General features: G+C 34.1%; 1 protein-coding gene across 4 annotated transcripts; it reads right to left on the reverse strand.

The window, feature by feature from the left end:
- Nucleotides 1-113: 113 nt before the first annotated feature.
- Nucleotides 114-25,266, reverse strand: LOC143199792 (uncharacterized). Of its 4 annotated transcripts, none has more exons than XM_076409888.1 (11): nt 12,917-13,090; nt 12,794-12,858; nt 12,647-12,734; nt 11,213-11,506; nt 10,990-11,157; nt 10,131-10,360; nt 9,955-10,075; nt 9,775-9,904; nt 9,485-9,716; nt 8,033-8,242; nt 114-516 (listed from the first exon to the last, which is right to left on the reverse strand). In XM_076409888.1, the coding sequence occupies exons 1-11, from the start codon at nt 12,944-12,946 to the stop codon at nt 180-182; spliced, it is 1,905 nt and encodes a 634-aa protein (XP_076266003.1). In that variant the 5' UTR covers nt 12,947-13,090; the 3' UTR covers nt 114-179. The 4 variants fall into 4 exon arrangements, with proteins under 4 accessions (XP_076266003.1, XP_076266004.1, XP_076266005.1 ...); XM_076409889.1 differs by having other exon boundaries at nt 12,656-12,734; nt 12,917-13,089; XM_076409890.1 differs by having other exon boundaries at nt 114-384; nt 12,917-13,089.
- Between the last annotated feature and the right edge of the window lie 603 nt (nt 25,267-25,869).

Consider the following 25,869-nt stretch of genomic DNA (forward strand, 5'->3'; position numbering starts at 1 on the left):
TATCGTCCCCCCGTAGTCAGACAACTAAACTTACGGCGATCGGCATGTTTATCGGCCTAACTAAACCAGTGGATTTGGGAATATTTTCGATTAAAACACGGTTTAATAATGCGAATTGGGGAATTCTTTATTGAACAATTGAAAAAAAATAAACAACAACAATTCGTTCGAACTATATATTACGAGATAACCTTGTTAATTTTCTTATGAGTACCAGGTTTGCGTTTGGCGAGGAATTCGTCCATGGTGGGGACCCGGGGGGTGCTCTTTTGAGACGTGAACTTCTCCGAAGAGGCGGCACCGCGCTGCTTGTCGCCCGGCTTCGGTTTGTTCTTGTCGATGAGCTGATTTCGCCGGTATTGGTCCAGGAAGATGAGGAATTCCCTGAAAGTCAAATAGCTTCGGTCACTACCCGTCCAGTTCCGCGTCGGAGGTTCTTGTAAGCCTAGGATGCTGTTCCAGTTACGGAGGTCGTCGGGTGCGTCGCTCCCGTACCAATATTTGATTATCACGAATCTAGATTTAGAACAAAACATCGCTTAGAAGAACCTCATCGAGGACCTAGCTGTAATTCGTGTTTACTACGACCAAGAGGCATCATCGCCATTCAGTTGCATCAGTTAGTTATGATAGGACACATGAGTACCCAGAAAATTAAATTAAAAGGTCTAGGAGAACACATTACAGTTTTATTATACAAGTATACCGATACTTTTATTGTGTACAATATTTTAATGGGAATAAGTTATTCTGGATCTGTTACTGATCACCGATGTCAAGTCACCATGGAAAGGTGTTTGACTGAGCGGCATACCAAAGTGATAAATATTTTATTATCAATGTTAATGTTTCTCAAATTTTCAAAATTAAATTTACAGGAACTGTTCCAACGATTTCTTTTATTATACAATCATCAGATTCAGCGTAAAATTCTTTGTAATTCTTGTAATTTTCATGAATTTAGAATAATTTCAACGTAATTTACATCAAAAACATGAAAATCGTAATCAAAATGTAATTGTTTTTTACTTCTCAAATAAAAATAAGATGCTCAAAATCCATGTAGTTTGAGGTGATAAAAACGGAAATCCTTGTTAGATTGCTGTAGAATTTGATGGTTTTTAAGACGTGGGACATAAAGAACTTCGCTAATTTTTTGAAAATGCACTTCCCATAAAACTACTTCACTCAAAAACTAAATGTTAATAACGAAAATCCATATTAAATTATTGTAAAACATATAATTTTTAAGATAAACGATATAAACCAGAAACTAACGATTGTAAGAAGTTTATGAAAAAAAAACATATTTTATGAAATTCAGCATAAAACTCTATATAATTCCTGTAATTTTTATTAACCTGTCATTATTTGGACGAAAATGACAGCAAAAAAATTGAAAATGGCAAAAAATCGTAAATATTCACGACTATATATATGGAAAAAGTGCCAAATTTTTTCACCTTTCAGATAAAGATAAAAATCTCAAAATATATGTATTTTGAGGTGAAATAAACGAGAATCCATGTTAAATTGCTGTAGAATGTACAGTTTTTAAGATACTTGTCAAAAACAGATATTCGCTCATTTTGGGAAAATACGTTTTTTATTCTATAAATCAAGAGCTAAAGGCTCTATGAAATTTATTATACCACCGTTCGATTCAGCATAAAATTCTCTATAATTTCTGTAGTTTTTATTAACCTGTCATTATTTGGACGAAAATGACAACAAAAAAATTGAAAATTGCAAAAAATCGTAAATATTCACGACTATATATATGGAAAAAGTGCCAAAATTTTTCACCTCTCGGATAATGATAAAACTCTGAAAATATATGTATTTTGGGGTAAAATAAGCGACAATCCATGTTAAATTGCTTTGGAATTGATAGATTTTAAGATATGTAACATAAACAGAAATCTACCAATTTTTTGAAAATCCATTTTTCATTGTAAAACTTAAAAACCAAGGGTTGTATATAAATTATTATACTACCATTCGACTCAGCGTAAAAATCTCTATAATCCCTGTAATTTTCATTAACCTGTGATTACTTGAACGAAAATGAGAGGAAAAACATTGAAAATGACAAAAAATCGTAAATTTTCACGACTATATATATAGAAAAAGTGTCAAAATTTTTCACCTCTCGGATAATGATAAAACTCTGAAAATATATGTATTTTGGGGTGAAATAAGTGAAAATCCATGTTAAATTGCCTTGGAATTGATAGATTTCAAGATATGTAACATAAACAGAAATTTACTAATTTTTTGAAAATCCATTTTTCATTGTAAAACTTAAAAACCAAGGGTTGTATATAAATTATTATACTACCATTCGATTCAGCGTAAAAATCTCTATAATCCCTGTAATTTTCATTAACCTGTGATTACTTGAACGAAAATGAGAGGAAAAACATTGAAAATGACAAAAAATCGCAAATTTTCACGACTATATATATGGAAAAAGTGCCAAAATTTTTCACCTCTCGGATAATGATAAAACTCTGAAAATATATGTATTTTGGGGTGAAATAAGCGACAATCCATGTTAAATTGCTTTGGAATTGATAGATTTTAATATATGTAACATAAACAGAAATCTACCAATTTTTTGAAAATCCATTTTTCATTGTAAAACTTAAAAACCAAGGGTTGTATATAAATTATTATACTACCATTCGACTCAGCGTAAAAATCTCTATAATCCCTGTAATTTTCATTAACCTGTGATTACTTGAACGAAAATGAGAGGAAAAACATTGAAAATGACAAAAAATCGTAAATTTTCACGACTATATATATAGAAAAAGTGTCAAAATTTTTCACCTCTCGGATAATGATAAAACTCTGAAAATATATGTATTTTGGGGTAAAATAAGCGACAATGAGTGTTAAATTGCTTTGGAATTGATAGATTTTAAGATATGTAACATAAACAGAAATCTACCAATTTTTTGAAAATCCATTTTTCATTGTAAAACTTAAAAACCAAGGGTTGTATATAAATTATTATACTACCATTCGACTCAGCGTAAAAATCTCTATAATCCCTGTAATTTTCATTAACCTGTGATTACTTGAACGAAAATGAGAGGAAAAACATTGAAAATGACAAAAAATCGTAAATTTTCACGACTATATATATAGAAAAAGTGTCAAAATTTTTCACCTCTCGGATAATGATAAAACTCTGAAAATATATGTATTTTGGGGTGAAATAAGTGAAAATCCATGTTAAATTGCTTTGGAATTGATAGATTTCAAGATATGTAACATAAACAGAAATTTACTAATTTTTTGAAAATCCATTTTTCATTGTAAAACTTAAAAACCAAGGGTTGTATATAAATTATTATACTACCATTCGATTCAGCGTAAAAATCTCTATAATCCCTGTAATTTTCATTAACCTGTGATTACTTGAACGAAAATGAGAGGAAATACATTGAAAATGACAAAAAATCGCAAATTTTCACGACTATATATATGGAAAAAGTGCCAAAATTTTTCACCTCTCGGATAATGATAAAACTCTGAAAATATATGTATTTTGGGGTGAAATAAGCGACAATCCATGTTAAATTGCTTTGGAATTGATAGATTTTAATATATGTAACATAAACAGAAATCTACCAATTTTTTGAAAATCCATTTTTCATTGTAAAACTTAAAAACCAAGGGTTATATATAAATTATTATACTACCATTCGACTCAGCGTAAAAATCTCTATAATCCCTGTAATTTTCATTAACCTGTGATTACTTGAACGAAAATGAGAGGAAAAACATTGAAAATGACAAAAAATCGTAAATTTTCACGACTATATATATAGAAAAAGTGTCAAAATTTTTCACCTCTCGGATAATGATAAAACTCTGAAAATATATGTATTTTGGGGTGAAATAAGTGAAAATCCATGTTAAATTGCTTTGGAATTGATAGATTTCAAGATATGTAACATAAACAGAAATTTACTAATTTTTTGAAAATCCATTTTTTATTGTAAAACTTAAAAACCAAGGGTTGTGTATAGATTATTATACTACCATTCGATTCAGCGTAAAAATCTCTATAATCCCTGTAATTTTCATTAACCTGTGATTACTTGAACGAAAATGAAAGGAAATATATTGAAAATGACAAAAAATCGCAAATTTTCACGACTATATATATGGAAAAAGTGCCAAAATTTTTCACCTCTCGGATAATGATAAAACTCTGAAAATATATGTATTTTGGGGTGAAATAAGTGAAAATCCATGTTAAATTGCTTTGGAATTGATAGATTTCAAGATATGTAACATAAACAGAAATTTACTAATTTTTTGAAAATCCATTTTTCATTGTAAAACTTAAAAACCAAGGGTTGTATATAAATTATTATACTACCATTCGATTCAGCGTAAAAATCTCTATAATCCCTGTAATTTTCATTAACCTGTGATTACTTGAACGAAAATGAGAGGAAATACATTGAAAATGACAAAAAATCGCAAATTTTCACGACTATATATATGGAAAAAGTGCCAAAATTTTTCACCTCTCGGATAATGATAAAACTCTGAAAATATATGTATTTTGGGGTGAAATAAGCGACAATCCATGTTAAATTGCTTTGGAATTGATAGATTTTAATATATGTAACATAAACAGAAATCTACCAATTTTTTGAAAATCCATTTTTCATTGTAAAACTTAAAAACCAAGGGTTGTATATAAATTATTATACTACCATTCGACTCAGCGTAAAAATCTCTATAATCCCTGTAATTTTCATTAACCTGTGATTACTTGAACGAAAATGAGAGGAAAAACATTGAAAATGACAAAAAATCGTAAATTTTCACGACTATATATATAGAAAAAGTGTCAAAATTTTTCACCTCTCGGATAATGATAAAACTCTGAAAATATATGTATTTTGGGGTAAAATAAGCGACAATGAGTGTTAAATTGCTTTGGAATTGATAGATTTTAAGATATGTAACATAAACAGAAATCTACCAATTTTTTGAAAATCCATTTTTCATTGTAAAACTTAAAAACCAAGGGTTGTATATAAATTATTATACTACCATTCGACTCAGCGTAAAAATCTCTATAATCCCTGTAATTTTCATTAACCTGTGATTACTTGAACGAAAATGAGAGGAAAAACATTGAAAATGACAAAAAATCGTAAATTTTCACGACTATATATATAGAAAAAGTGTCAAAATTTTTCACCTCTCGGATAATGATAAAACTCTGAAAATATATGTATTTTGGGGTGAAATAAGTGAAAATCCATGTTAAATTGCTTTGGAATTGATAGGTTTCAAGATATGTAACATAAACAGAAATTTACTAATTTTTTGAAAATCCATTTTTCATTGTAAAACTTAAAAACCAAGGGTTGTATATAAATTATTATACTACCATTCGATTCAGCGTAAAAATCTCTATAATCCCTGTAATTTTCATTAACCTGTGATTACTTGAACGAAAATGAGAGGAAATACATTGAAAATGACAAAAAATCGCAAATTTTCACGACTATATATATGGAAAAAGTGCCAAAATTTTTCACCTCTCGGATAATGATAAAACTCTGAAAATATATGTATTTTGGGGTGAAATAAGCGACAATCCATGTTAAATTGCTTTGGAATTGATAGATTTTAATATATGTAACATAAACAGAAATCTACCAATTTTTTGAAAATCCATTTTTCATTGTAAAACTTAAAAACCAAGGGTTGTATATAAATTATTATACTACCATTCGACTCAGCGTAAAAATCTCTATAATCCCTGTAATTTTCATTAACCTGTGATTACTTGAACGAAAATGGGAGGAAATACATTGAAAATGACAAAAAATCGCAAATTTTCACGACTATATATATAGAAAAAGTGCCAAAATTTTTCACCTCTCGGATAATGATAAAACTCTGAAAATATATGTATTTTGGGGTGAAATAAGTGAGAATCCATGTTAAATTGCTTTGGAATTGATAGATTTCAAGATATGTAACATAAACAGAAATTTACTAATTTTTTGAAAATCCATTTTTTATTGTAAAACTTAAAAACCAAGGGTTGTGTATAGATTATTATACTACCATTCGATTCAGCGTAAAAATCTCTATAATCCCTGTAATTTTCATTAACCTGTGATTACTTGAACGAAAATGAAAGGAAATATATTGAAAATGACAAAAAATCGCAAATTTTCACGACTATATATATGGAAAAAGTGCCAAAATTTTTCACCTCTCGGATAATGATAAAACTCTGAAAATATATGTATTTTGGGGTGAAATAAGTCAAAATCCATGTTAAATTGCTTTGGAATTGATAGATTTCAAGATATGTAACATAAACAGAAATTTACTAATTTTTTGAAAATCCATTTTTCATTGTAAAACTTAAAAACCAAGGGTTGTATATAAATTATTATACTACCATTCGATTCAGCGTAAAAATCTCTATAATCCCTGTAATTTTCATTAACCTGTGATTACTTGAACGAAAATGAGAGGAAATACATTGAAAATGACAAAAAATCGCAAATTTTCACGACTATATATATGGAAAAAGTGCCAAAATTTTTCACCTCTCGGATAATGATAAAACTCTGAAAATATATGTATTTTGGGGTGAAATAAGTGAAAATCCATGTTAAATTGCTTTGGAATTGATAGATTTCAAGATATGTAACATAAACAGAAATTTACTAATTTTTTGAAAATCCATTTTTCATTGTAAAACTTAAAAACCAAGGGTTGTATATAAATTATTATACTACCATTCGATTCAGCGTAAAAATCTCTATAATCCCTGTAATTTTCATTAACCTGTGATTACTTGAACGAAAATGAGAGGAAAAACATTGAAAATGGCAAAAAATCGCAAATTTTCACGACTATATATATGGAAAAAGTGCCAAAATTTTTCACCTCTCGGATAATGATAAAACTCTGAAAATATATGTATTTTGGGGTGAAATAAGTGAAAATCCATGTTAAATTGCTTTGGAATTGATGGATTTCAAGATATGTAACATAAACAGAAATTTACTAATTTTTTGAAAATTAGTAAATTTTTTACTTTCACACCTTTCCGATAAAGATAAAAATCTTAAAATATATATTTTGAGGTGAAATAAACGAGAATCCATGTTAAATTAATGTAGACTGTGCAGTTCTTTAGATATTTGTCAAAAACAGATATTCACTCAATTTGGAAAAATATTTTTTATTGCATAACCCAAGAGTTAAAGGTTTTATGAAAATTATTATACTACCATTAGATTTAGCGTAGAATTATTTATAACATTTGAGATTTTCAATAATCTGGCGTTATTTAGGCGGAAATGGCGTCAAGAAACTTGAAAACAGCAAAAATTCAAAAATACACTTTTTATTGGACAGTCTAACGACAAGAATTTTGTGGATACCACACACAGAGTATGTTAAATTCTCTTTTAGCGCAACAACCAGTCCTTTTCGGAAAGCTCCAGGCTATGTTTTTGAGATGACAGCAACATATGATGTAAGTGTAAAATTGTTATCAAGAAACAGCCAAAATTGGAATTTAGTCCGGTAATTAAACTATACATTTGAATCAGGACAATAAGAAAGAAACATTAGCTTTGGTTGGCGCAGTGATCAAGGCAACAGGACGGTCCTCCTACTATTGTAATAGTCGCGGGTTAGAATCCTGCCGGGGCATGGTCATAAATTTATATATGTGATTTTCCAAAAGGCAAGTTACGCAGTTATATCCAGTCCAGATATAAAGGAGACTCTAAATTACAACAACAAATCACATCAGTGCTTAACCAATATCATGACATAAGTAAACCGCCTGAACATCAAGATATTTCAATACCAACAATATTTCTCTACGAAAAAAACTCTATTTTTAACTATTTTTAATGATGTTGTTCTCTTGGACCCAACATTCTAAAACGACGCTAACTCAACTTTTGCGAAAGCCCTCTTGGTCGCGGTTTATTCTTAAGCGAAAGCCACTTACGCTAAACCGTCGTCGATCATTTTACATATTCGCATATCTTTGGCTAACTCCACGAATTCGGGATTATCTGGGTTCCGTTTGATATCTACCAGTTGCCAGGGCGCCACATTACCGAACCTGACGCACTCCAAGACTTCGTACTTGTACTTGTCGCGGTTCTGCCAGTCGTACTTCAACCAGCGCACAGCGGCCATGAAGACTTCCATTTCACTAAGGGAACAAAAACAAGACAAACTTTTAATTAATCTACTTCTTGCATTATCAAATTTGTCAACATCACAAGAGTTAATTCAGAACAAAACAATTAAACAAACGTTGCTATGCAAGAACAACACCTAAGAAAGATTTTCTCATTTTCTGATAGACACTTTTTGTCTCAAAATTGATTTAAATATCAGCTGAAAGAAATATTCAAAAATACAAATCTAAAGCATCTTGAAACAAAAGTAACTTCAAATATTTCAATACAATAGAAATAATAATAATATACATAAAATCAAGAAATATATCGAGGCATTTCTTATCTCAAAATTTATTTAAGTTTAAAGAAATAAGAAAGAAACTGTTAAGTATCTTGAAACAAAAGCAACAAGTTTGTAACTACAATACAACAGAATCAAAAACAATAATGTCTCTATGCTTAAAAACAAAATATATATGGAATTAATTACATTTGTGTTTTAAATAAAGAAATCTATACCAAAACAAATAAAAAAAAATTAATAACATCACAAATATGAGTTCAATATTTACAGAACAAAATAATTAATTAAAATAACATTTGCTATATTGAGAACTTTTTAGTCAATTGTCTTTTAACTTTATTAATACCCACTAAAGGCTTTTATATATATTTTGACTTTAAAAAGTATTCAAAACTACAATTAAGTTTGTAAAGGGTAATTTGAAATATTTTAGTACTAATTAATGTCCTTGCAGCTAAAAACAAAAGAGATATTGAATAGACCGTGAATTTTAAGCTATAGTTTTCCCGTTTTATCAACAATCAATAAACTCAGTAGTACTTTTTAGAGTTACTCTAGCTGTAAGGGTTATTAGAAGTGTCCTTCCAAGAAAAACTGCTGTTGCCTGTATAAATACCTGGCGCTTTAACGAGCACCCTTTTCTAATTCTATTCATAATTTCAATTATGAGTTACAAGATGAATATACTGTAAAACAAACAGACAGTTTATTCTATGAAAATTCGTTGAATGTAAAAAAAATTCGTCACGGATTGTTATCTTTTTTAATTATGATGAATTGGAGATATGCTTCAGGCCAACATTATTGAAATATTTTTTTATATTGGGTGTTTTATAATACATGGCCTAACTTTTAGTATATAAAATTGGAGGAAAAGTAATTTCCGTTTTTCCTAATAGTGATTATTCTATAACGGCAGGAAATAAAGAAATTTATTGAATATTAAATGCTGATCATCATCAGTTACCAGTTAATGGAGATGTAGTTCGAGTTGAGGAAACTCCTGACGTCGTCCACGTCCAGCTCCAACCAGTCCTGGGAGCTGACCAGCATCAAGAAGAACTGCTTGATACGAGGGAGCATCAGCTCCTTCACCTCGGGCATGTTACGCTTCTTGGCCTCCAGGTACAGCAGGAAGGCGGTGCTCTCGTTGAACACCTCCACGCTGTCGATGAACGCCCAACACTGCTCCACCAGATCTGAGAAAGAGCCTGAACATGGTCCGACAGGTGGTCTACTGAGACGAGAATTAATTACCTTTTATCTTAAGGTATTTGGCGGATATAAAGACGTCCAGGACGTTCTCTCGGGAGAGCTTGGAGTAGGAGGGTTCTCCGGTGATCATCCAGTCGTAGATGAAGCCGAACGCCGCCATGCTGCATTTGTCCTGCGAAGATGTTGGTTCAGTGGACGTAGGATCGAGACAAATAGACTTACTGAAGGAAGTTCCACTTTCTTCACGGCTACGTAGGCGTCGAAGAGTTCCGAATAGCACTGGAGTACGATCAGATGACAGTTGAACTCTTCGTTGTCGATGTAGACCTTACAGTCAGCGTTCCTGCGAGAAAAAGACAGGTTTATCTGTTTTGAACGCTTCCAAAGGACCTTCTCACGTGTTATTGGTGATTCTCTGATACAGTGCAAGGTAGAGGTTCTGTTTTTCGGGAAGCTTTACCTTGTCCCAGTTGATTATGTCGTTCGTGCTGTATCCCAAGCGATGTAGGTTCAGTTCAGGGTCCAGGATGTCTTCGGTCTTCTTGCTCTCGTATTCGGATGATTCTTTCATCGGACCTCTCATTGGCGAGTGGCCAATTAACGACCCCAAAGAGGATAAACCTCCGGCCTAATGTTTAATAATTATTCGATGGTCAGATATTGGTTTCGTGAGAAAGTAATCCACGTTTTTTCTTAGTGCATGTTCAATACAAAGTATAAGTATAAAAAAGTCGGACAAGTGAGTGACCGCGTCTTTGATTTTTACGTGGGTTATATGTACAAAATTGGGGAAATTATAAAGAATTTAATGCTGAATCGAATGGTAGCATGTGATTTTTATAAACATTCTCGTTTTAACTTATTATAGTCATTTTCATATTTTTTGCTGTCATTGTCGTTCAAACCATAACAAGTTAATGGAAATTTACGCGGAATCGAATGGTAGTACACTGATATATATGTAACCATTAGTTTTTAAGTTATGGAATGAATATTATATTTTTAAAAAAGGAACTAATTTAAGTTCATGTCGTATATTTCAAAAATTGTATATTCTAAAGCTATTTAATAAGGTTTTTCGTTTCTTTCACCCCAAAATACATATATTTTGGGAGTATTTTGTCCTTCGATCAAACTTTTTAATTATTAAAAAAAAAACGTTGATTACTTTTTTGCACCCCCAGTAAACTTATTAATGGACATTCATTGCATATACTCGCTCCAATCGGCTACGTTGCTACTGTTTTCGCATCATACCTGATTCATTATTTCAAGGGGATTAAGAAACGGGCGCTTCACCGGCGTACCGTCTTGATGCGCCATTTCTCTGGGAGAGTCAGATGGCGTACTGTCGGCGCTGATGTCAATTTTAGTATTTTTGGGATCCGCAACTAGAACACTGAGTTTCTTTGACGAGAATACCACCTGCAACATCAAAAACGACGATACTGGGACCGTTCCTAGCCGACCACGCTCCTACCTGTGATGATTCTACTTTCAAATTACCGCTGGGGGTGATTTTGAACGGGAAACGACAGCCCGAGTCGAAGCCGGCTGTTCTGGAACTCTGTTTCTTCTTGGTTGGGTATAAGAAGTCGCCCTCCTTCACTGTTTCGCCCTCTTGAATGCGCCTTTCGGAATCCTTGGATCTAAGAACGATCACTTCTTCGCTGCGATCTTGGTGGACAGGTCTACATCGAGAGCTAGGTCTGTGATCGGGTTTCCGCGATGCCTCCTGTGATGTTCGAGGACAGTTCTTCGTGTATGGCTGATACTGCAAGCACAAGACTAAATCATCCACTATAACTATAACACATATAAAAAATCCAATTATGGAGTAAATTTTACACCAAGTACTGACATTTTCATTAATATACTAAGTTGCTGAGTAATTTTTGTTGTTGTCATAAGAAATTCACTCAAATATATCATAACTATCGTTTATTATTTGATAAAAAATTGATCGATTGTTTTTTCTTCTGTAAATTCAATAATTCCCAACAGCATGTCAAATAATAATGTGAGTATTTTACTGCGTACTATATTTTGTTTATTTTACTGTATTGGATATAGCCCAACATAACAAAGCTCCTTTTATAGCTGAAAACAGTGATGTAAACGGGATTTTTGCCGATAACTGGACCCTGATTCCCCTTTAGGCTGAAATAAAGGTTTAACGTCACCCTTTTGGCTTCTTATGTTGATTGAGGATCACGTCGGTAAACCCAATCCTTCTCCACAGCTACAGCGTAAGCGAATTTGATATACTTGGTGCACATAAAACTGGGAAAACCCAAAATATGTCACTCATTGTCTACTGGAATTTTTCAGGAGTTACCAAATCATCCAATCAATCTAGCCGTTTGAAAATCGCTTGTTGAAAAGGCTAAAATTAGTCATAACCAATCACAAAACAAACATTCAGTAACTATCCTGGTGCATAGAGCTTGACAAGGCATCGTTGAAAAGGTCTATAAAGAGAAGAAAGTCTGCACAGCTACATTCTTAAACGTGACTTAAGCTATCGACAAAGTTTGACAGGAGGTATTCATCAGCTAGTTTCAGAAAATGATATCGAACAACACGCTCTTATATCTCAGCCAAAATCTTCAGGGTCAAACAAGTCGGATGTCCACTGAACAATAAAATCAATTAAATCAAGACAGTACGTTGATGGCCAATAACTATCTACTCCACATGTATGAACATCTCAGCTACATTTGCTGATGACTGTTGAAGACAAAAGCGAAGAAGCAACCAAGAAACTGCAACAAGCAAATAATGATATATGATCTATAATTATTCATGAGAATCATATCTACTATCTTTAGATAAGTCAAATTTATGCAAAAACCCTGAAAAAGATTCGTATTTATTCATGTGTAAAAAATTATCTTTATATAAATGCTGATACCTTCCTTACCAGGGAGTGAGAAACGTACGTGTCTCCGGAACCTTTCTCCGTCGGTCTCAACCTCGGTGAATCAGGAGGTACATTTAACCTGGAATGGTCCAGAGGACGATGGAATCGATAACGGCGGGAAAATTGATGGGGACTTACCTCAGATTCACCAAATCCAAATTACCCACACAGTAAGTGCCGCGTTCGTTTCGATACCAGTCCCTCTGAAACCCAACAGGTCGATTTAATTAAGCGGTTTTAGGCCAATCCGCGCCTAGTTACCTTCTCCTTCTTCGGGTAAGCTCTGTTCATTCTATGCCGAAGCCAAAGTATACGGAAAATTTGTCAAGTCGACGACAAGCACCGAATTTCGAAAAACTATGTGTAGAACGATGCTGTAGAACTTGGTAAAATGTCACGGTGATCTGTCAATGATCGCTGAGATCGAGATCAGGTGAATGAGTGACAGTCACTGGGTGCCAGGCGTCACGTCAAGGCTCTTTGTTATGTATTACGAAGTCTAATGGCCTCGTGCAAAGAGTATACAGTATTTCCCAGGAAGAAACAACAACATATTTCCCATTAGATCGTTCAGAATCAATCAAGCGTCACGTCAAGGCTCTTTGTTATGTATTACGAAGTCTAATGGCCTCGTGCAAAGAGTATACAGTATTTCCCAGGAAAAAACAACAACATATTTCCCATTAGATCGTTCAGAATCAATCAAGCGTCACGTCAAGGCTCTTTGTTATGTATTACGAAGTCTAATGGCCTCGTGCAAAGAGTATACAGTATTTCCCAGGAAGAAACAACAACATATTTCCCATTAGATCGTTCAGAATCAATCAAGCGTCACGTCAAGGCTCTTTGTTATGTATTACGAAGTCTAATGGCCTCGTGCAAAGAGTATACAGTATTTCCCAGGAAAAAACAACAACATATTTCCCATTAGATCGTTCAGAATCAATCAAGCGTCACGTCAAGGCTCTTTGTTATGTATTACGAAGTCTAATGACCTCATGCAAAGGGTATACAGTATTTCTCAGGAAGAAACAACAACATATCTCCCATTAGTTAAGTTAGAATTAATCTAGCGTCACATCAAGGCTCATTGTTGTGTATTACGAAGTCTAATGGCCTCACGCAGAGAGTATCTTCCAGGAAAAGACAACAACGTATTTCCCATTAATTCAGTCAAAATCAGAGTTAAGCCCATTAAAAACGAAAATTTAAAATAAAAAGCATCGTTCTCATCAAATATTGTTTCTTAAAAAAACAACCAAAAATTTCGTCCCTACTTCAAACATGTATCACTTGGCAGATGCCGAATTCCTCAAGAAGAATCAGCAAAATATCTCGATATCCATCTTGATGGTAGATTAAATTGGAAACATCACTCAATATCAAAGAACTGTACTGGTTTGTCGGAAGATACTCCCAGTTTGATCTGAAATCAAAGAGATTGGTTTATCAGTCCTACTACTACTACTACCTACTTGGAAGTGTGAGGTTAAAATATGAGGTATTAAAGTAGCTAGTAATCCAACGATGCCAAAATAATTTTATTCGATTAATTATCAATGTGTATTGCAACGTAACCAATGAAGGCCTTGAGATTAAATGCATTTACGAAGTTATCCAAGATTTCGTCTTAAAACATGAAGATTTCCCTAAGCGCATTTAATGTAAGATGTAATTGATTTAAAGGTAACTGATTTAAAAAATACTTCATACACAAACTCTATATTTAAGAACAAATTATTGAATGAGAAATATATAAAGAAACTTTTATTAAATTATTCATTTATTAAATATATTTTTTACATTTTTATTTAATGAAATATGTGTCTTATATTTTTTATCAATATATCGTTGTTTCTTCTTTGATAAACATGTCGATTTTTATTTTTATACCCAGAAATTCTTGTAATATCAATATAATTATAAAATTATGTGATATTCTATGCACTTTTACTACCGAACAATTCAAAATATGAGATAAACAACACAAGACGTATCTCGTTTACATTCTGCTCTCGTGTCGTTATTTAAAACCCCCCCAAATTGAACGGCGTCTCCACATCGCGACAGCAGCCATAGGAAATGATATCATAAAAGTTTTCTGAACTCTGCGCGTTTGTCCACGATCGAAAAACATCGTTCATATTTCTGTTTTTGCCAGCACTAAAGGATGCAATGGCACCCATACAAGCGCCAGTCCTTGTAGCGGGCGAACGTCTTCAGTTAGCTCGTCGAACATCAAACCGCGATACAACTTTTCGTATAAATTAACCGACAATTTCCGGGTATGGACTTTTTGTTGGTCTTCGCGTCACTTTTATCGTCTCTGCGTTATTGCTGTACATATATCTACTCTATTTTTGCGCGAATCGCGTTTTTCCGATAACTCGAGGGTTGCCTTTTATATTTCGGGATTATTCTAATTTTGTATGGTCATTCGTTAGAAAACATCTTTACCATATGTTTGATGGTATGTGCATTTAATGCACTGTTTTTCACTCACTGACTTTTATTCACCAGGTCTGGATCTTCATGTACAGTTTCTAATTACTTCTTCGCTAACAATAAAAAATTAATGATTTTGACCTTAAATTACGAAGTTTATAGAAGACGATCTTTGAAATCATCCATTTGTGTCATCCAAGAGTTGTTTTACTTCCATGTTGACAATATGAGTGTGAGAATGGACTATGTCTTCATAACTTCTTGAAATTCTTTTGATTTCTTAACTGTTTATTGTTATTGGTGCTTGTGCGGTCTTATCATACGTGAACTGCATTATTTTCCAGGTTTGGATCCAATTGTTTCCAAGTTATGGTCCAAAAGACTTGGTCCCAATACACTTCCTTGTGGTAGACCTGCTTTAGCTTCTTTTATTGTAAAGTTATCATTATAACAATAAAACTGTATAGTAATCATTAAAGCTGATGCAGGAAATCGATTAGAAAGTTGAATCTCATATAAAATTTAATTTTGTCAAAACCTTCCGGGACCAATATGCAGAACTAGATGATAAAGAACGTCAAATGGATTTCCTAGAGTGAATGAGCGAATATCGACGATTTCGCGAGGCTCGTTAACACTCAACCTGGTGGAAGAGATCGGGGGCTTCCGCTTCCTCCAGTTTCTGGTCCCACTTCGGTGCAGCTAGAGCAAGAGCATGCTCGTAGTAAACGAGGCCGCCCACGCATCGCCGCTGCCGCCACAGGCACCAGGTCCCGCGCCGAGCTCCATCGATTGCGTCCAGCCCTGACCTCGACCTATTCTTCGGGAGATGGCCGCGCGCACACACACATACGCGCGGCGCGATGTCGTAAAACTGACAGATCGCCACCCTAAAACTCTTAAACGGTTACGTTGGAACTGGCGACGTAAATGATAAAAAGAATCGGCTGCTGATGGTACATACTGTATGGCTGATACCTCAAGAACTGTTTCCATATGGTTGTATTTGAACGAGCCCCATTAAAATATAAATATTATCAAATATAAGCTATTTGAATCGACATTCACTAATTATTAATGAAACATATTTCTAAAAATTTGAATTTAATTAAGTTGCTGGCTCTTCAATCAGGCTGATACTGAAAAACGTTATCTGATATCCTTTAGAAACAATATATAGAACAGTATTCGTTGAAATTAGCTTTGCTGGCTCTTAAATATAGTTGAAATCGAGAAATAACTAAAAGTTATTTATTTATAGGATCTTAGATTTGAATATAGGTAAAATATTATGTATAATAGTAAAATTCAACAAGGAATAACAATCCCAATCATTACCCTTAAGATAATATAGTTTCATTAAATACAATCATTATCTTACATATTAATAAAAAAAACATCTTAGAAATAAAATAAACTAAATAAAAAATATTGAAAACCTGCTCTTATAATAATAATTATATAATAATATATAAGATATATAATTTATGCTATAGCATATCTCAATATTTTATTATTTTCTGTTAAGTATTTGTTCATTCTTTGTTCTTCTGATTCCCATCTGTACTTATTATTAAAAACTAACCAACATTTAATTTGATCTAACTTCAGTATTCCTATATAGTTCAGTATTCTCTATTAAGTTTATTTGCTGGTTTACTACTCTTAAAATTAGAAAAGTGTATTTTCTTTGTGAACAAAGCTAATTATTTTCTATGTTATTCTATATCCGTTATAACTACTGACTTTTTTTAAACATAAATTATGTATATCAAACAAAAGAACATATTTGCTCGTCAACAAATAATGTAATTATAAAATATAAACTACGTATTCTGTGTATGATAAATTACCTCGCAATATTGCTTGCTGATTCCTAAACATATTTTATACTTACCAAAAAGAACTAAGTTGATATAACTTATATACATAGACCATATACATTTTAGTATTCTCAACCATTTCTTATTATACTGATTGAGTCTTGAATTTCGAAAACAAATCTTTCTTCGTCGCTGACTTATATAAACAGTTGAAAATATCAGTAATTATTCGAAATAGTGTTGTTGACTCTTAAATATGTAGCTTAATAAAAAATTTAATTATAGTTAAACCAAATTATTAATTATAAGTATCTAGTTCAGACTATATATATATATATATATATATATATATATATATATATATATATATATATATATATATATATAAAACGGCCGCATTTGAAGAAAAAGAAAGTGTTGCACCGTATCACAAGCCAGTGAAAACGATGGCAAAAATACATGAATGGGACTTCGAATTGCTTCATCATCCACCGTATTCTCCAGATCTGCCCCCCCAGTGACTATATCGTGTTCTCAGATCTCAAAACAATGCTCGCTGGGAGAAATTTTCGTCGAATGAAGAGGTGATCACCGAAACTGAGGCCTATTTTGAAGCAAAGGACAAATCGTACTACAAAAATGGTATCGAAAAGTTGGAGGGTCGCTATAATTAGTGTATCAGTCTTGAAGGGAATTATGATGAATAAAAGAAAATAATTTTGCCAAAAAAATGTGTTTTACTACCAATTGACCTGTTATCTTTCATGTTAACTAAAATAATAATGTTTATGTTAATATCCAATAATTGTTGACTGTTCTAAACATTTGTTATTAAGGAATATTAATAAATTACTCGTTAAAATGAATTATTTACTATTTTAGCAACTGAAACAAATTATTTCGTGCTTTTAGTGTGATTGTTTTAACTATTATATCGACTTATTATAATATGTTTGGTAATGTTGAAAAAACACAGCATTAGATGTTATTGAACTCTCGTTGTAAACCTTCATAAAATCACCTTTATCAAAGTCGTCGCTCCAGCTCCTGGAAAACACTGGCGCCGCTGAGAAGTCCATGATCCAGAAACTTTAATTATGTTGCAGGATATCTCGAAAAGGAACGACCGGTTGTAATCTGTGCGAACTATATCGTCCTATATGACGACGGAGATTTGCCAGCGTCCTCTAGCGATGTCCGTTGACCTCGTAGAACATAAAACCGGAGAAGGGTGGCCCTTTTTCGGTCAACTGCCGCCGCGACACCGCCATCTTTTTTTTCACGTTGTATTTCGGAGACGCTTAGCGGTCTCCAGATTAAGATTGGGCGACACTAGCCATCCCGTTCCCGTCCGTTACCCCAGGGAATGGGTCTTCGGAGGGTTGCAGTTTTAATTTCAAGCCGAACGACTGCAAGATGAACTTTGTTTTTTTTTCGGGGATCTTTTTTTAACGAGATTTTCACATTTTGTTGTGAAAAATTCTTTTGCTCTGTTCTATTAAGTCCTGTACATGGTAACAGAAATGAAAATGCAACTTAATTATTGCTTGATGACTTTTAAATTGTTTAATTTTAATCAAAATTAAATATATTATTCATTGCCTCATATATTGAACACAAAAATAGCATATGCTTGGGATCCAGCTACATTCTTACATGTAGCACAAGTCTTTGAAAAGGTATGACATGATGGCCTTGTTCATAAGCTACAGAAAATATAACTGAAATAACACACTGAGTTATTGAAATCTCACATTACAGCCAGAACATTTAGAGTCAAACCAGAGGAAGCCTACTCTATAATAGAAGAAACTCTACATGTGCTGATAAGACTGCGATTCTTGCTATATTGGAGACAATAGCGAAGAAGCCACACGAAAATTGCAACTGGCTAGTAACAATATAAATAATTGGACTTAATATTTCGTATAAAAATTAGCGAAAGTAAATCTGCACCTGTGTAGTTCACGTATAATCAGATTGCACAAGCAATAATAACAATAAATAATACTATCATTCCATATAGCAACAACGCTAAGTATCTCGGAATGAATCTTGATGCAATACTTCGCTGGAAGGAACATGTAAAAAAAAAGGAAAAAAGGGTCAAGAGTCACTTAAGAAATCAAAACAATTGCAAGATGATATGAGGACAGACTCATTTAATTTTGAGTAGTGTACTTTTTTTTAATATATTTTGAAGTTTCCTTTTACCAACTAGGGGTTTATCTAGACTGTACCTACAGTTTAACGTGGGCTCCGAACCACGGTTCTCGGCACTAAGCCTACCGACTGACGAGTGACCAACTTAGAAATCATCCCGGAAGACATCCGGTCTTACCCAGCCTGGTTATTGGTGTGACTGGGATCATTTTCCTTGTTGGATTTTACACTCTTGCCTAGGACAATCACAAACATAAATTTACGACCATGCCCCAACAGAATTCGAACCCGCGGTTATCGCAACAGTAGGACCGTCCTATCGCCTTTACCACTGCGTCACTAAGCCAGCTGATTAGTGTACTGTAGTGAGGTGCACCTAATTGAAAAACTGCAGTGTTTTTTTTTATTACTCTTCGTGATTCCACAATCTGCCCTATTGGCAATAAGTATTTCTTCTGTTTATATTACTACATGGCATGTAGAAAATCACTTCATTAAGCAATCTTCTGTATAAATTATTATCTTAATTAATTAGTCTTATTCTAATGTTTATTCTAAATACTACATATGTCCAGTAATCAGATCAGGTGGTGTTAAACGTTTTAGTCTACGCACTTCACTATCACGTCGCTTATTTAGTTGATTAGCGAGTACATTGGGATGCACTGACACTCTTTCGAAGTACTTCACACAGACACGTTGGATTACACTCGTTATAGAGGAATATCGCGTTGTATCACTTTATTTGAAATATAATACGGAGCATCAACAATGGCACGCAACACCTTATTTTAGAACCGTTGAATGATGGATATATTAAATTTGCTAGCGGTACCCCATAGTTGAATTCCATATGTCCAAATGGGCTTGAGTATAGACTCATACAGCAATACCTTGTTATCTAATGATAACTTGGATTTGCGCCCAATGAGCCAATACATTTGATATAATTTTAGCCCTAGTTGTTTCCGTTTAGAGAGTATGTGCTTCTTCCAGGTTAGGCGTCGATCTAAATGGATACCAAGATATTTAACATGCTCTGCTTGGGGGAGTTGACGATGATTGATATTTACTGGTGGACATGTTCTTCTACGCAGGGTAAACGTTATATGCGTGGATTTTGATTCATTGGCTTTAATGCGCCATGTCTTCAACCATAATTGTATTTGCTCCAGGTGGGTTTGTAGGTTTATTGATGCTGTGACTGGATCTTCATGGGATGCTAAGATTGCTGTATCGTCTGCATATGTTGCCACAGTAGTTATTTTTGTGGTGGGCAGATCAGCCGTATACAGAAGATACAGTACTGGACCCAGTACACTACCTTGCGGAACTCCTGAATATATGGGATTTAATTCGGTATGTTCATCGCCTTGATTTACAATAAAATGTCTGTCAGTGAGATACGATTTTAGTAGCTGTTAGTCCGGATGAGGGAGAAGTTTCTTTAGTTTAACCTGCAAGCCCGTATGCCATACTTTGTCAAAAGCCTGAGATATGTCTAGGAAAGCAGCCGAACAATATCTTTTGGCATTTAGAACTGCAGTGTTAACACATAAATATTAGTACTACAGTAGAGACTGAACTACGGCCGATGGGTCCTCCTAGTTATATACCTAGATTTAAGTTATTGTAAAAACAAATTGTAGGTTAGTCGGCAACGACTAGTAACATTGTAATCCATAAATTAAAAAAAGGCTTAGAATCAGCAATTACTAAAGAAACATTGCTAACATACATTATATTCCGATAAATATTAACATTAACGAATTCTTTTTTAACACCGAACTTTCTTTAGTTGTTAGCAGCATATTCGTTTAAATACCCCATTAAATTCGGATTATATGAAGAATACATAATAAAATCGTGATATTAATACATATAATATATGTAACAATTCTTTAAATATTCCACCTTCGGATATTTCTAGCTGGAGCATCGAAAATAACGCTCTAATTGCCTTATTTTTACCACCGAAGAAAAAGTAATTTGACCCAATTTGGCGGGGTGATCGCCTAACCGAGGGGGGCGAGGGGCGACCGAAGCAATACGAACAGGGGCAGAATCAAGAAGGGGCAGAGCGCGCTGACTTGGAGGGTAATAATGGTGTGACATTTCTTGCGATTCCTACGCTCTTTGTTCGTTTTTGTTTGCTTGTTTGTGGGTTATATGACGACTAAAAGAATTTTCATTGTATAATTAAGTCTGTACGATGAAGAACATGGAGTAGTTATTTTATGTTTTTTGTTTTTGGTGATACATTCAGAGAAAATTCGTGCTTAGCTTGGTTTATTTGTTTAATTATTCATAGATTTTGTCTGATTTGTCTGATTGATGAAGAGCTTTTCATCCGTCATTTAAACTCGATAGCCATTAAATTTTTCACGTTTAAACTTTATTTTGCCACCACCATCCACGTCGTTATTTTTTAAGTTTCTTTTATCTGTCTTAGGAACAGCGGTTAAATCGCATTGTTCTAATGCCCTTTTAGGCATTTTTGTTGTCGCAGTGGTAAAGGCGATAGGACGGTCCACGGGACTGTTGTGATAGTCGTGGGTTCGAATCCTACTGGGGCATAGTCGTAAATTTATGTTTGTGATTGTTTAATATTTGTAATGGTCCTAGGACTACGACGACTGCGCAGCTACGTCAGTAACTAGGCTGGGTAAGACCGGATGTTTTCTGGGATAATTTCTAAGTTGGTCCCTCGCCAGTTGCTGGGCTTAATGCCGAGAACCGTGGTTCGGAGCCCACGTTAAACTGTAGGTCCAGTCCAGATAAACCCCTAGTTGGTAAAAGGAGACTTTAAAATATAGACAAAAAATAAGAACGAAGAATTTTCAATTTTAACAAATAAATTACGTAATCAGTCCGACTAATAATAATTTTGTTTTTATTATTATTATTATTCAGCCGAACCCAAGTAGGGAAACAACACAAATACAGTGCTATAACGAACGCCCGACAATCCCAAAGCCCCAAACTCGGGATTTCTATTCCGTTTATATCCAGGCTGGATATGCGCCACAGCTATATCGATTCTTGGCGTTGCCACTATGAACTTTGACATTTTCTGTCGCTCGGATCTGACGTCAAAGCTGTTATTACGGGGGGCCCTGGATGCATCATCTCCTGCATTTTGGCCCAGTGAACCAACCGACCGCCCACTCTGCGCCACCCACACGATCTACCATCAGTTGGTGACCGTGAAATGCCAAATCCATAAACCGTTAGTTCGTCAGTAATGTCATTTGGGGCCGGATGAGTGAAAAATTTCGCGGAATAAACGGAGATTTCGTTTAAATTAGGGGGGAATAGGTTTAGGACACCGTATTTCAGGTCAAATTTATGTATTTGTCTTAGCCAATTAAGAATAAATTTAGTTTATTTACATTTTGAGTATATACAAGTTTTTTTAACCACACAATGAATATATAGACTGCCGTTGCGTTGTGAGTTTTCATTCAGGTAGGTGATTGGTGTCGATTCCCGAGCTCTCTTCTATGTGAACTAACAAACGAAAATTATTATTTTTTCCAGAATGTAAAAATCAGTACGATTTTTGATCATTTTTTCTACATTTACATGCAATAAGTATTAGTAAAAATTAAATTTTTTGTTAGTTTCTAGTTTATATAAACAAGATAACTGTAAAATTTCATAACGATTGATTAAAAAGGCTAAAAGAAGATGTGGAATGTACACAAATTCGAGAAACATATTTTCGAGAGAAACGTATTCAAAATTTTAGGAAAATAATTAATTAATTTAAACGACTTTGCTAATTAATCAGCTATCCCAGCATCATATTGCAGTCATTCATGCTACAATTCTTTTCTAGCTTCTTTGATGACCGAACTTCTTGTGCATAATTAAAGCTTCTATAACCAACGGTAATATGATGATCGCCCAGAATTGTTAAAATATCGGAAGTTCCTTCATTAAATAAGCACGCAGCCAAGTATGCCGAGACCTCAACAATGTCTAAATCAGAATGCAAATGTTTTGGAGCCAATCTCCAAACTGTTGAATTGAGGCTTTCATATGCATTTTGAATATAATAGCTTAAGCATCTATCGAGTAAATCATCTCTCGATAAATATTCATTTTCACTTTCCTCTTTTTTATTTTCTTCTTCTTCTTTCGCTTCTTCTTCATCTTCATTTTCACTATAGTTATCTGGGTGCCAATTTGTTTATCGATTTCCGTGAAATGATCTTTTACGAGGTTTTTCTTTTCACTTTTTTGAAACCTCTACACTTATATCCCCTCTTAAAACTCTGAGACCTCATTTAACACACACGGCTGCAGTTTAAATCGCAAAAGCTCCTCCCTCATCCATACTTGCTGCTACTGAAAATTCATCATACGTATAGACAATTTACCATAAAACAAAATCATAAACACATACGTTGTAGGTTGTGGGATAATTCAAACACGATTCCTTTAAAATTTAATAATTTTGTTGATGTAACGCTGAAAATTGCTTTTAAATTATCCAATTAGAACCTCATAAATCAACGAACATGATCATAATGAATGCTGGACTAGTAATGTTTGGATATAGTTCATTTATCACTAAATTACTGCGTGATATTAGTGGTGCGATATTATTATGATAGTAGCAGTTACCGTCAAAAGTGTATTAAATGATATTAGAATGGAGTAATATCTGGTGAAGACATCATCATAATTATTATCACCGCTCGGATAAAGACAAAAACTCTCAAAATATATGTATTTTGGGCTAAAAGAAACGAAAATCCATGTGAAATTTCTCTGAAATGTATAATTTTTAAGATATGTGACATTAACCAAAATTTACTCATTTTTTGATAATACATTTTTCGTTGTATAACATTATTTTGGTATATATATTAGAAGATACACGAAAATTTCGGATATTTTGTAATATTTTTGCTGTCATTTCCGTTCAAACAATGGCACTCTAATGTATTGTAAAGATTGTAAAGAATGTTACGCTAGATCAAATGATGAACATCGAAAAGTATATTTTCAAAAAATAAGTGCAATTCAGTTTATTTTACATATCTTAGAAAGAATGCATACTAACGCAATTTGTTAGTAATATATATTAGTTTGTTTCGGCCCAAATTACATATATTTTGAAAGTTTTATCTTTATTTAAGAGGTAAAAATAAATTGGCATCTTTTCCATACATATAGTCATGAAAATTTTGGATTTTTTGCAATTTTCAATTTTTTTTAATATCATTTCAGTCTGCATAAAGGTAGGTGCATGAAAATTACATGGATTATAAAGAATTTTACGCTAAATCGAGTGGTGCTATAATAGTTTTCATACAACCTTAAGTTCGTAAGTTATATAATGAAAAGTGTATTTTCAAAAAATCATATATAAGTCACATATCTAAGAAACTAACACTCTAAGATAATTTGACATATAACATATTTTCGCTTCTTTCGCACCATACTATTTCTGATTTTACCACTATTTTGAGAGTTTTATCTTTATCCGACTCAAAAATGTTTTCACTTTTTCCATATTTTCAAAATCGCAAAATATTCATATTTTAAGAATGTTATTTATCAGGCTATTATATTACTCTATGCTGAACTCAGATATAGTTCCATGGAACAACTAGCCGCTCTTGTGCATTGAACGTCTTTTATGCCTTTTCAGGTGGAATTTCAGACACATTTTTTAAGAGAAACGAACAATTGAATCACCCTGTAAGAGTATTCGTCTCTTTATTCAACCTCTGTTCAAGTATTACTTCAATTTTGGTGTCAGGTATTATTCTGATCTTAACATCAAAGTGTGTTTTTTAAAGCAATTGAACATTTAATACCTAAATGTGCATAATTTTCTATTAAGCTATTATTTTACACCACTCTGAGCCTAGTTTTATGGTAGTTCCATGACACAACTAGTCGTCCTTGTGCATTGCACGTCTTTCATGCCTGTTTAAGTGGAATTTCAGAGACATTCTCTAACGAGCAGCCTTTTTATTCAACCGTTGATAAAGTTTTACTCGAATTTCGGCCTCAGGTATCATTCTGATTTCAACAGCAAGGAACTGAAGTTGAGGTTAGAACATTGGTATACAAGGGAAGGGACGGAACGTTCGCAGCTCGATCCTAGCGAGAGAGCGGGGCGTCCATCCATCCCGGTCCGGCAACCGCGCTCCTTCCTCCTCCGGCGCTGCCCCACGGACCCGGACTAGGCCGCCTCCAGCGGCCGTGTCGGCGGCTGGCGGTGGCGGCGGCGGTCCACCGATGACGCAACCGTTCCCGGGCCCGGCCGATAAACAAACCGTCGCCCCGGCAACGACGCCGTGACGTCACCGGTGACGTCAACTGGTCGTGGAGCAGACCGAGTTATATATCGACGGTGAGCGTCGCCGACGGTCATTGTGCATCTCCCTGGCGTGCGCGTCGCGTCCACAGCCAAACTGTCGAGTACGCGATTCGACACACAAGCAGTTTACACTCACCCACCCACCTACACACACGCATACACTCATACCCGCATACGTCTTTTTATATTTTTCTACTTTTATACGCGTCTCTTGTACAGTTCGCTGTTCCGGCCGGTGACGACGACACCCCCTCGAGTTCTTCTGCCGCCCGTCGCCTCCATATCGGCCGCCCCGTCGTCTCGTACGCAGCAAAAGGACACGACACCACGAAGACAATCGTACGATAAACTGGTAAGTGATCAGGGCGGTGGGGCCGTTGACGGGGGAGGGGAGGGCGACACCGCCGAGGAGTATCCTACGCCGTATGTCCTTCACTTGA

This window comes from Rhynchophorus ferrugineus, unplaced genomic scaffold (genome assembly GCF_030347505.1).
Source record: "Rhynchophorus ferrugineus isolate W39M unplaced genomic scaffold, kcgeb_rfMv2 rfM7, whole genome shotgun sequence".
In the NCBI taxonomy this organism is placed as follows: domain Eukaryota; kingdom Metazoa; phylum Arthropoda; class Insecta; order Coleoptera; family Curculionidae; genus Rhynchophorus; species Rhynchophorus ferrugineus.

What these genes read in the sequence shown, in the direction of transcription:
- LOC143199792 (XM_076409888.1), bottom strand. Translation starts at nt 12,946, where the DNA reads ATGAACAGAGCTTACCCGAAGAAGGAGAAG. An exon ending in TGAAAGTAGAATCATCACAG is followed by an intron (nt 11,158 to 11,212) that starts GTAGGAGCGTGG and finishes TTGATGTTGCAG; the next exon opens with GTGGTATTCTCGTCAAAGAA. An exon ending in CCCTTGAAATAATGAATCAG is followed by an intron (nt 10,361 to 10,989) that starts GTATGATGCGAA and finishes ATTAAACATTAG; the next exon opens with GCCGGAGGTTTATCCTCTTT.